The 12,376-nt window shown below is 46.7% G+C and overlaps 1 protein-coding gene across 1 annotated transcript in view; it reads left to right on the top strand.

Moving 5' to 3' along the window:
• LOC118693914 (ATP-binding cassette sub-family A member 10-like) overlaps positions 1-7,151 on the top strand; it is a 33,458-nt gene extending 26,307 nt beyond the window's left edge. The window contains 7 exon segments of the mRNA XM_036394816.2: positions 1,113-1,188; positions 1,443-1,537; positions 3,094-3,213; positions 4,793-4,933; positions 5,158-5,237; positions 5,318-5,373; positions 6,624-7,151. Of these exon segments, the coding sequence (XP_036250709.1) occupies positions 1,113-1,188; positions 1,443-1,537; positions 3,094-3,213; positions 4,793-4,933; positions 5,158-5,237; positions 5,318-5,373; positions 6,624-6,722 (667 nt within the window). The 3' untranslated portion in view covers positions 6,723-7,151.
• Positions 7,152-12,376: the final 5,225 nt, after the last annotated feature.

Genomic DNA, 12,376 nt, shown 5'->3' with positions numbered 1-12,376 from the left:
TAAAAGGGCTATAATAAAGTAGTAATATAATTAGAGTAATAGCAATTTGGACTATTTGGATTAGGACAATATGAGACAATAGAGCAAAGAGTTGCGGACGGTCCGGGTACCTTTTCTGGGCAGTATAAGCCTGAAAAAGGACCCACGTTAACAGAGGATTAACCCTTAAAAACAACAGCCTGTTGCATATTCCTACACCTCATACATGATGCATAAATTCCATTCAAACACAGGATTCTGTCTGGGCAGTGTCAGCTTCTTCCTCTGAATCCTGACCTGTGTCTTCAGGGCTGAGCAAGGCAGGAAGAAGTTGGTTTCTCCTGATAAGGGAGCAATAAATTCTTTTTTCTCTGAAAGATTTAGGTGTCCTGTAGCTGCTATCTGCTGCAAGTACCTCATTCATTTCTTAAAAAAATATCTCACATACATAGTTTTTATTTTAACATTATGTTATAACCTAAACTATATTTAACACACTACTTAAAAAAATTAATACAGCATAACCTTCTAACATAACACATATAATATTCATTTTAATATTTGCAAAAAGCCAATCATGAAATACACATTTTTCACACATGGAGGGTTGGGATGGTCCAAGTTCCACCCCTCAGTCATGGGGAGGGGACCAGAGAGTCAAAATTCACAGAGGAAACTTGGAAAGAAATCAGGAAACTCAGCTGCAAAAGTGCTTTTGTGCTGTGATTTAGTGAGTGGGTTTAGAAAACCTCCAATTTTCCTGAGTGTGTTTGGTGGGGATAAATTTATCACTAATGCCCTCTTAAGAACGTTATCTTTAGGCAGCTTTTCTGAAATCTCTGAGGTTAGAGTCTGGCACCACAGGAAAGGGTGCTGAGCTGACACTGGCAAGGGGAATGGGTTTGTAATGCTGTTGACACTGGTGATGGGTTTAGAAAAGAGCTTGTGGCTTTTTCAGTGCATTCTGCTTCAAATGCCCACTGCATTTTAGTAACACAATAAATGTTTAATGAAAACAAGCAGGAGCCGAGAGCAAGGGGAGAAAAGTTCCTTTTTCTTGTCATTTTGGGGACACTTGATGAGAGTATTGATTTGGAGTTATAAAAATGTTCTTTTTTTCATTTTCCCCGCAGAATTGTGAACGCTCTGGAGCTTCGAGACTACTTAAACAAAAAAGTCAGAAAATTACCTCCGGGGATAACCAGAAAGGTGTGTTTTGGGTCACCTATAATGAGCACAGCAATGCTCAAACCCTAATTAAAACTCCCCTTTCTGAGTGGAGGGACCAAGCTGTGCCCTGAGCTACCCGGGAGCGCCTCGTGCTGGGTAGGGGCGATGGAACTGAGCCTTTCCCAAACCCACATTTCATAAAGCACAATTCCCATAAATGAGGAGGTGCTGTCCACAGCTGAGTGTGGGCACAGTGCCAGGAGGTTTGGCTGAGTCCTTTCTCTGTGTCACAGCTGTGTGTGGCACTGTCCTTGCTGGGCAACCCCTCTGTGCTGCTCCTGGACGAGCCCTCCACCAGCATGGATCCCAACGGGCAGCGCTGTGTCTGGTGAGCAGGAAAAATTATGAAGAGAAGTGTTCTGAAAGCTTTATTCTGATTCTTCTTACTCTTTCTTTTAGTTGCTGTCAATACATTTTTCTTTGTACCCTTTTAAAGTTTTGAGGCTCCTTTGCCTTTCTCCTAATCCCACCTCACAGCAGGACGTGAGCGCAGTAGTAATTAATTACACCACACTCATTAGTACATTAGCCAGAAAAATCTCAAAATTGGAGAAATCTCCAATTAGCAAACCAAAACCACTACATTAAATTAGTGTTCCCACCATGGGAAAGGGATGGGAAGCCAAAAGGAGAAGCTTGAAGTTACAGGAAAAGTAAAAAATTACCCCATCCACAGATGGTGCTGTCCCTCACATTGCAATGGTTCTGTTGGAAAATACATTTCTTGTCTCTCTCTAACTCCGGGATGAAAAACTATTTAACCTTCATCCTTTTTGCAAAATTTAGGGCAGGCCTAAGTGGGATTTGGGAGAATTCATGAAGAAACTCGAGTCAAAAGTATTTTTGTCATTATTTCAAAGCATTACCATGCGCTCATTAATCTAAAGTTGCTGCACTTGAAAATTTTATTCTTATTTTAGTGGAAAGGCATTTGGATGGACAAAGAACAATGAATGTCACTGACAGAATTTATGAAAAATACCTTTGCTAGGATTTTTCTCCTGAGGAGCTGAGAAGCCTCAGAAAAAAATCTGATGGCTGTGGAATGTGGTCTGGGGATGGTTTACCAACAGGCGCATCTTTGATTGGTCTCATGTGGTTGTTTTTAATTAATGACCAATCACAGGTCCAGCTGTGTCGAGGCTGTGAGCAGTCACGGGATTTTATTATCATTCCCTTCTTTTTCCTTGCTAGCCTTCTGATGAAATCCTTTCTTCTATTCTTTTAGTATAGTTTTAATATATCATTATAATATAATATAATATAATATAATATAATATAATATAATATAATATAATATAATATAATATAATATAATATAATATAATAGATATAATATTATATTATATATTATAAGATATAATTATATTATAATTATAATATAATATAATATAATATATATAGTATAATATAATATAACATATTATAATAATATTATTATATACATTATATATATTATTATATATATAATATATATAATATTATATCAGTATGTATTATATTATATATTATAATATATAATAATATTATTATAATATTTAATAATATATAATATATATAATATATATATAATATATATAATAATATATAATATATAATGTATTATAATAATAATATAATAATATATTATTATATATTATTATATATAATATTTATATTATATTATATTATATTATATTATATTATATTATATTATATTATATTATATTATATTATATTATATTATATTATATTATATTATATTATCAGCCTTCTGAAACATGGAGTCAAAATTCTCATCTCTTCCCTCATCCTGGGAACCCACAAACACCACCCCAACTGATATTTCTAAGGAGTGTTGGATTTTGTTGGGTTTTTTTTTTTTTTTTTCATTCTGATCCTCAGGAAAACCATCCGGGATGCCCTGAAAAGCAAGGAGTCAGGAGCCATCCTGACCACACACTACATGGAGGAGGCAGAGGCCATGTGTGACCGTGTGGCCATCCTGGTGTCCGGGCAGCTCCGGTGGGTGGCAGCGCCTGGCTGAGCTGGAGCTCACCCAGGCTGCTCCTCCAGCCTCTCCTGCGAGGGGTTTTATTGGGATAATACCAATATTGCCAGACTGGACATGCCTGAGCTTGTCTGGCCCTTGGTGCTGAACCAAACAGTGGCACTGTGGTGTTTCACCCCACAGACACTTTTGGCCAGCTGGGTGTGTGGTGTTTCACCCCACGGACACTTTTGGCTGCTGGGTGTGTGGTGTTTCACCCTTAGAGACACTTTTGGATGCCTGGGTGTGTGGTGTTTCACCCCACAGACACTTTTGCCTGGCTGGGTGTGTGGTGTTTCACCCCACAGACACTTTTGGCTGCCTGGGTGTGTGGTGTTTCACCCCACAGACACTTTTGCCTGCCTGGGTGTGTGGTGTTTCACCCCACAGACACCTTTGGCTGGCTGGGTGTGTGGTGTTTCACCCCACAGACACTTTTGCCTGGCTGGGTGTGTGGTGTTTCACCCCACAGACACTTTTGCCTGGCTGGGTGTGTGGTGTTTCACCCCACAGACACTTTTGCCTGGCTGGGTGTGTGGTGTTTCACCCACAGACACCTTTAGGCGGCTGGGTGTGTGGTGTTTCACCCCACAGACACTTTTGCCTGGCTGGGTGTGTGGTGTTTCACCCCACAGACACTTTTGCCTGGCTGGGTGTGTGGTGTTTCACCCCACAGACACTTTGGCCTGGCTGGGTGTGTGGTGTTTCACCCCACAGACACTTTTGCCTGGCTGGGTGTGTGGTGTTTCACCCCACAGACACTTTGGCCTGGCTGGGTGTGTGGTGTTTCACCCACAGACACTTTTGGCTGCCTGGGTGTGTGGTGTTTCACCCACAGACACTTTTGCCTGCCTGGGTGTGTGGTGTTTCACCCACAGACACTTTTGGCTGCTGGGTGTGTGGTGTTTCACCCCACAGACACTTTTGCCTGCCTGGGTGCTGCAGCTGGGCACGTGGGGACAAGTCCAGGCCTGCAGGAGCTCTGGTGGTGCTGGGATGGAGCTTCCCCCCATAACAGGGGCTGCTCCTCAGGTTTCCCCCTGTGGAGAAGCTTTGAGGTGATGGTGAAGGAAAGGAGTCGGTTCTGATGGAGGGTTTGGATCCAGAGCTTTATCTGGCCCTCAGGCCTCTGAATGCAGCACCAGCTCCAACAGAACTCCCTGAGCCCGTGGTTGCTGCTCCTTTAACCCCAGGGGAGAGGGGCAGGGAAGGGGCAGGGAGCCACCAAGCAGGTACAGGAGGGGAGGGACAAAGGGACAAAGGACACCTGGATGGCCCAATGCCCCCCAGGGGTAGAGGGCATCCTTTGGATCTGCCAATCACTCGAGGCCCTTCAGGAATTCCAGGATTGACAGACAGTGCTGGGAGGGGAAGGAGAGGTGACTGACACACCTGGGAGGGAATTATCAGGGAGGGATCCGAGGTTCTGAGGTAAACCCTGAAATCACAAAGCAATATATTTCATGAAGTGTGCCATGGTTTCCTTCTCAGGAAGAAGCAGGTGCTGAGGTGACAATGATTTCACTGTCACCTCCGTGCCTCCCTGCCCTGCAGGTGCATTGGCTCCATCCAGTACCTGAAGAGCAAGTTTGGCAGAGGATATCTCCTGGAAATCAAGGCCAAGGATGCAGAGAGCTCTGATGCTCTGCACGCTGAGGTTCTGAAGATTTTCCCTGGTGCAGCCCGTCAGGAGAGGTAACTGCAAAATGTGGGATGAGGAGGGGATTCAACCCTGCCTCATCCCTGAGAACAGCCCTGGTGGGATGGCCAGACACAGTTGGAGAGGGATGAACAGCTCCCTGATTTACAATGTCACCACATCCAGCCCTCCTGTGATCCCAGCAGCAGGACACCCATACAGGTTTGACCCCAGAACCTCAATACAGAGCAAGAATCACCTTTTCTTCTGTTTCCTCAAGGTTCCCCTCTTTGCTTGTCTACAAGGTCCCAATGAGAGATGCCCTGCCCTTGTCCCAGTCCTTCTCCAAGCTGGAGGAAGGTAAGAGCAAAACCAGGTGACTTTTTCAAAAGGCAGAACAGCAACTGCTCATTTTCAACCTTTTCCCCATTTCTCCACAGCCAAGCGAAGCTGCAGCCTCGAGGAGTACAGCTTCTCCTTGAATACTCTGTCTCAGGCAGGTGAATTTTATTTGTGCTGTAAAGGCAGGAGCAGGGACAAAAGCTGCAGCCAAACCCAGGCTGGTGCAGTGGCCCAAAGGCAGCTCCACCAAAAAACTGTCCAAGGCTGGTGGGTGAGGGGTTCTCTACTGGCAAAGTGGTGGGAAATGGTTTGGTTTTTTTACTGCCAGGATTTTTCATGGTGGGGACAAGTGTGGATGAAATCTCAACCCCCACTTGGTCGAGGAAGGCACACAGCACACCCAAGGAGGGAGCTGCCCATGCCCAGCCCCTCAGGGTGCCCTGGAAACAGCAGATTATTGAGTGGTGCTGGTACAAGGCTGGTGGCAAAGATGAGGAATGTCTAAGTCAATCCATCTGTGGGGAAAACCTGTATGGAAATAGCTACAGGCAGGGGATGCCTGCCTGGTTAATCCAGAGAGCACAGGAGGCTCAGCTTCTCTACATCCTTACATCCATAAAAGCATCAACGTATGGGGAAAAACCTGTGTGATACAATGGTCTCCCCAAGCCAGGTCTCACAAGCTCTTGGAGATCTATCTCACACCCAAGAGAGCTCAGCTGCCTTAGAAGGCATAAAATCAGCAGGATGGCCTCTGTGGTAGTGTTGGAAACGAAAAAGTTTTATTGAAAGGCAAAATAACAGAACTCTTTACAGAGAAAAGCCAAGCCAGGTGCAAGAGGTTCTTGCTCCTGGTAAAACACCTCATAAAAGCAATTAGTTTATTTGTTCTCTTCTTTTTCTAGTAAATTGCTTAGGTGGGACTTTTTGGCTCCTGTTCAATTGACTGTCCTTAAATTTGAAGTGAAGCCCCCAGGTCCTATGAGGTGTCTTTTTTTTTGCTGATTGAGGAAAGAAACTTCTGGGATTTTCTTTAAGGAGACACATTTCTTTAAGGGGGCACATTCCTACATCTTATTGGAATTTGCATTATTTTATAATGCAATTATACCATCTATGGGGAAAAACCTGTATGGAAATACCTACAGGCAGGGGATGCCTGCCTGGTTAATCCAGAGAGCACAGGAGGCTCAGCTTCTCTACATCCTTCCATCCATAAAAGAATCAATGTATGGGGAAAAACCTGTATGGGAATACCTACAGGCAGGGGATCCTGTCTGGTTACTCCAGGCTCAGTCCTGCTCCCAAAAAGCCTCCCCAGACCCCTCCCAGGGCTGCAGAGCTGTGCCTCCTGCAAAGGAGCATCACAGATAAATAACCCAAGCATTACCTTGCTCATTTCAGGTGTTTCTGGAGCTCTCCCGAGAGCAGGAAAAGGAAAATTTTGATCTGACTTTGGATGGGACTTTTGACTGGAAGCAGCTGCAGCAGGAGGACTGTTGAATGCTCATTTATGCCTTGCTCAGTATTAACCAAAGTGCACACATTTACTGCTACTCTCAGTGTACCATGGGGAGGGGAAGAGCTCCTCTGTGCTGCAGAAGGTGTTTCACCTGCAGGGCTCTGCTCCAAGCTGCACTTCCAAAGCTGCCTGATCCAATAGGGCCTGTTTTGGGGAAAGCCCTTGGCAAGCCAGGCAGGGTGAAGCAGGAGGACTGAAAGCTTTGCAGAGAAAAGGGTCCCAATCCATCCCTATGGATGAAAAATCTCTCTGGACCTGGGTGCACCACGGTATCTGGACACGCTCTGCCCTCCTGGGTTCCTGTCCCACCCATGTCTGGGACTCTGCCTGTGATGTGTTCTTACTGGAATTTGCATTCTTTTATAATGCAATTATACCGTTTTTATACCCTTCCAATAAATGTCTCTATAGAACAAGCTGCAGTTCCATCCTCATCTGTCATCATTGCTGGGGACCCTGAGGAACAGCTCCAGCTGCCTCCCCTGGGCATGGGGGTGATGCAGAGGGCAGGGAGATGTTACCTGGCCCAGCAGATGCTCAGCCCTGCCCTCCCTCCACTCTGGGGCAGTGGTTGTCTGTCCTTCTCCTGAAACCACACAGGTGGAGCAGAGAAGGTTCCAGGGATTCCTTAGAACCCCTTCCAGTTGCTAAAGAGAGCTGGAGAGGGACTTTTTACAAGGGCAGGGGGTGATGGGACAAGGGGGAATGGTTTCAAGCAAGCAGAGAGGAGGTTTAGATTGAATATTGGGAAAAAATCTTCCCTGAGAGGGAGGTGAGACCCTGCACAGGGTGCCCAGAGGAGCTGTGGCTGCCCCTGGATCCCTGGAAACATTCAAAGCCAGGTTGGATTTGGTTTGGAATAACCTGGTCTAGTTAAAAGTGACCCTGCTCACTGCAGAGGGGTTGGATGGCGTGACCTTTAATGGTCCCTCCCAACCCAAATTATTCAATGACTTCCCTCCTTTTATCCCTGTGCCCAGCTCGTTTGCAAAGGTTAAAACTCTCCCAGAAAATTCTCCAGTTCTCTCCAGGCAGTCCCAGTGGTGGCTGTGTTGCAATCACTGCTTGTGCACATCCCACACTCAGCTCCAAAACACATTTTGGCAGTTGGAGGACACATCTTCAGGGACACCCTGGTTGTTTCCTTTTTTTTTTTTTTTTTGGTATAATGAAAAAGAAACTTTTATAACTGTGTTGTTTATTAACTACTTTGTGGTTTATAGTTATTATTATATAGTTATTATAGTTATTTTTAGTTGTTATTATTATATAGTTATTATAATATATTTGTTTATTACTTGTTTAAATTTGTTGCTGCACAACAGCTCCCTTCCTACCCTGTACCCCTGAGAAATGGGTAAATGAAGTCATCAAACGTTTGTGTCCCCTGTTCACACACTCAGCCCCAGGAAATGGGGATTCTCTGAAAGGGAAGAGTTTTATTTGCTGCTCTGGGGTATCAGTAGCAGTGGAGAACTCAAGCCACGAGCCTCCAGAGATAAATACCATTTATATGATCTGTTGCTGTTGGAGTTTTTATTTCCCTCAGCATTTTGTGGTTTGTGCCTCTGCAGATGCTGCTTTGAGTGGGTTTGTGAAATCCACTCTGCTCTGCCCTCTGGGTCCTGCTGTGACACAGAAATCTGGGAAACCTTCCCTTGACCACCCAGCATGATGGGCCTGCTCCCTTTGCAGACCTTTGCATGATGTAAAGACTCAAACAGCACCAAAATCCCCAGCAAACAAGTCCTGTCACAGAGAGAGCATCTCTGGAGCTGGAGAGGGAAAGAGGAATTCCTTCCACTGCTGCTGTTCCTTCCAAGGAGCCACCACCCCTCCCTCCCTCAGCTGTGAGGGACTATTCCCCCTGATCTTGGACATTTTCCATTGCAGAGGAAGGTGAAACAAGCAGAGCTCACTCCATCACCTCGTGCACAAGGAGGAGAAGGAAAAGACCCCAAAGAGTCCCCAAAAGGAGCTGTTGGAGCTGGGGCTCTGCCTCAGGCTGGAGGGAAGGGGGACAGGGCTGGTGGCACTTCCAGCACACAGGGGACAGCTCCAGGCCCAAGGCCAGCACTGGGAGAAAGGGGCTCTGTCACCAGCACAAAGCAGAGTTTAGCCAGCAAGAGGGAACAAACAAAAGTTCTCAAAAAGTTCACGAGGACTTAACTTTTCCATTGGGGGAGAGAAAAAAAAAAAAGAAAGAACAAGAGAAGGGTTTCCTGGAAATGAACTGACTCCTTAAATATTCCCCTTGGAGTCTGCTCCCCCCTTGAGCTGAAGGCTGAGGGAGGAGAAGCATCCCCAGGAGCTCTGCCTGTGAGAGGAGGCACTGGCAGATCCTGCTGTGGTGTGGATTCCTGCTCCAGCACAAAACCAGCCCAGAAGGGCCCTAACTCTGATTATTCTCCCTATTTCCCAGCCCAGCACGAGGCTCCTTTGCTGTTAAAGCTGGAGCAGAGCCTGCTGGCCATGCCTGGGGGTGAATCCATCCTCCCTATTGTATTTGCAGGGTACCCTGTGGCAGGGAGGAATGATGAATCTGACTCCATGTGCTCAGAGGGCTCATTTATTATTTTGTGATACTATATGATATTAAAGAATGCTGTACTAAACTATACTAAAGAATACAGAAAGGATATTTACAGAAGGTTAAAAAAGATAATAATGAAAACTCCTGACTCTCTCCAGAGTCCTGACACAGCTTGGCCCTGATTGGCCAAAGAGTGAAAACAACTCCCAGCAGAATGCAATGGAACAATCACCTGTGGGTAAACAATCTCCAAACACATTCCACATGAGCAAAACACAGGAGAAGCAAATGAGATCAGAATTGTTTTCCTTTTTTCTCTGAGGCTTCCCAGGAGAGGAAATCCTGGGCATAGGGGATTTTCTAGAAAATTTGAATCCATCTTCCCAGCTCCCACTGCTCCTTGCAGGAACCCAGCAAGAACTCGGCCTGACCGACAGAGAGATTCTCATTTCTTACATTTAATAATGCCCCCTTTATCCAGCAAAAGGACAAAGCACACAAAGGGCCATTCAGCAGCTGCCTCCAGTGCTGATCCCCAGGCACCACATCCCAAATTGTCCCCCTGCAGTGACAGCCAGGAGCAGCCCAAGCCTTCCAGGCCAGGTGAGAAAAACTCACCCTGTTGGGGTTTTTTTTTTTGGGGGTTGAGGACCAAGAGAGACAGGCTCAAGGTTTGGGAGCTTGGGGACAGTGTTTGACCCTGTGGGATTTGGGGAGCAAAGGGGTGTTTGGTGTCTGGACAGGAATATTGGGGTTCTCCAGCTCTCCCCAAAACTGTGAATGAAATCAGCATTAAATGCTAATTAAGCAACACCCCTGAAGTGCAAGGAAGCAAACCCAACAAAAGTGGTATTTCTGAGAAGTCCAAGGAGCTTCCCAAAAATCAGTGATGCAAGATCCAAAGCAGCTGAGGCCGAATCCTGAGGCATGGGAGGAGGGGGAGGTTTGGGATGCCAAGCCCAGGGCTGGTGTCCTGCAGAGGAATCCCGAGGTGGGGCTGTGCCTCTGTGTCCTGTGCAGGTGCCTGGCACATCCCCCAGCCCTGTGCAGCCCCTCACAGTCCCCCTGGATCCCCCTGCAGGCGCCTCCAGAGCCTGGAGCTCAGCTGGACCAAAAACACCCTTGTTCCAAACAACCCAGGGGGAAAAAACCCCAGAATGACAGGAGAGAGGAGTGACACCAAGGAGAAAGCTCTTTGTGTGTGTCCTGGAAGGAAAAGCACTGTGAACAGGGGGTGTCACCTGCTCTGGGCACCTCCAGCCCCTTCAGCACAGCTCCTGTCCCTGTAGCACCTCTGCTCCATCCCAGAACAGAGCCAGATGTTCCCCTGATGCCTTGAGAAGGCTGAGCTGGAGCAGAGGCTGGGCAGAGTTCCAGAATAAAGCAGGGATTTATTCAAAGCATCTCCTCCATGGATCCACCTTGGGCAGCACAAGAGCCCAGCCAGGGCTGCACCCAAGGTGAACCCAAAATAAATGGTCACAAAAGGAACCCAAGATGAATCCAGGATGGTCACAAGATGAACCCAAGATGAACCAAAATGACCCCAAAATGCACGGCTGGGCACGGGGTCTCTCCCTGGGATCAGTTCTGCTCCATTTGCATCTTGCAGTTCATTGTCCCATTCCAGCTTCAGCCCCTGCAGTCCCACCCTGCTTGTTTTTCTCTCTCCAGCCCACGGGGTTTGTGCTCCTGGGCTGAGATTTGGATCATTTGTCCTTGGTGCCCAGCTGGAGCAGGAATTGTTTTGTGTCCCTGCTCTGTGCACAGAGCTCAGCATCCCCTGATGTGAGCCCAGAGCCACACACTAAAGCAGCACAGAACCTGAAATATAGAAAAGCTCAAACCTGAGGCCATCACTCCAAGCAGCAGAATTAAGGCAAGGCAGATGCTGGCAACCTCCACAGCTCAGAGGCCAATTCTCTTTTTCCATTCACTTGAGACAAAAGAGGAAATGGGGGTTGATTCTGTGTCCACGTGTGGAGGGGAGCAGGGTGGATCAGCTCCTCAGCCTGGGAGTACCAGGCTGTTGGAAAAGCATCTCTCAGCTTTTAATTTGTAAAGCATTTCAGCCTGAATTACTCTGCAGGTGAAGCTGAGATGCATTTTCCTCCTGCTCTGCTGCTTCCTGATTCATCTCAGCACCCCAAAGCCCTTTGGAGACTTCCAGCCCCAAATATTCCCTTTAACAGCAGATGGCTCAGATATCAGGCAGAAGAGGACGTGTGGCTGTGGCAGCAGCCAAACCCAACAAAATATTTGCTTCAAAGCAGGAGGAAGGACAGCGTGTCCAGCTGGGAAAAGCAGGAAATGGTTTCTGAAAGCATGAAAGAAGGGATGGAGAAGGGGATGATTGTGTAAGACATGATGTTTCAATTAGAACAGGCCTGAATGATAGCAGCAGTTCATGAACTCGTGTTCTAGGCAGAGTGGAGATGTTGGGTTTGTTCCTGTGCAGCTCCATCCTGGCACAGACACAGATGGTTCCATGGGCAGGTGAGGGAGGACGTGGGCTGTGCACCAGCTGAGCAGGAACACCCCTGGGTGTGTGTGACCCCAGTGGACAGCACTGGCAGGAGGACGGAATCCACCCCTCGTGCTGGGATTTGTGTTTTCAGGATGAGGTTTGGTCATTTGGAATGATCAGAAGCCATCTGGGCCAGTGTGGCAGCAGCTCTGTGGGCACAGAGAGAAACACAGCTCTGCCAGGCATCGTCCTGGGGGAGGCTGTGAGAGGATCAGAGAAAAGAATGAGAAACAATTCTTACCTTCACCTGCTGCACCTGGCATTGTGAACAGGTAGAACGTGTCACAGAGATTTGTTCACCAAAGGATGGCTTCTTAATTGGCCAGTGGTGATGGTGTTTGGGTTGGAGGACCAATTAGGTCCAGCTGTATCATAACTGTCTATAAAAGCAATGGGGTTCTGTCTTGGTTTGGCAAGACAGGAGTCTGCTAAGGAAGGCAGGAGCCTCCCCTGAAATGGAGACTATAAACCCTCCTCACCCCTCCAAATTGCTATAAATTTTAAATTAAGGGGCTCTCAGGCAAAAAATCTGGGAACAGGAAATAACAGTTCTTTAATAGGGAATTAAAAATAAA

Source organism: Molothrus ater, chromosome 19 (assembly GCF_012460135.2).
Source record: "Molothrus ater isolate BHLD 08-10-18 breed brown headed cowbird chromosome 19, BPBGC_Mater_1.1, whole genome shotgun sequence".
Lineage (NCBI taxonomy): Eukaryota > Metazoa > Chordata > Aves > Passeriformes > Icteridae > Molothrus > Molothrus ater.
Note: the sequence above shows the minus strand (reverse complement) of the source record. Positions and strands in the feature narration are given on the sequence as shown.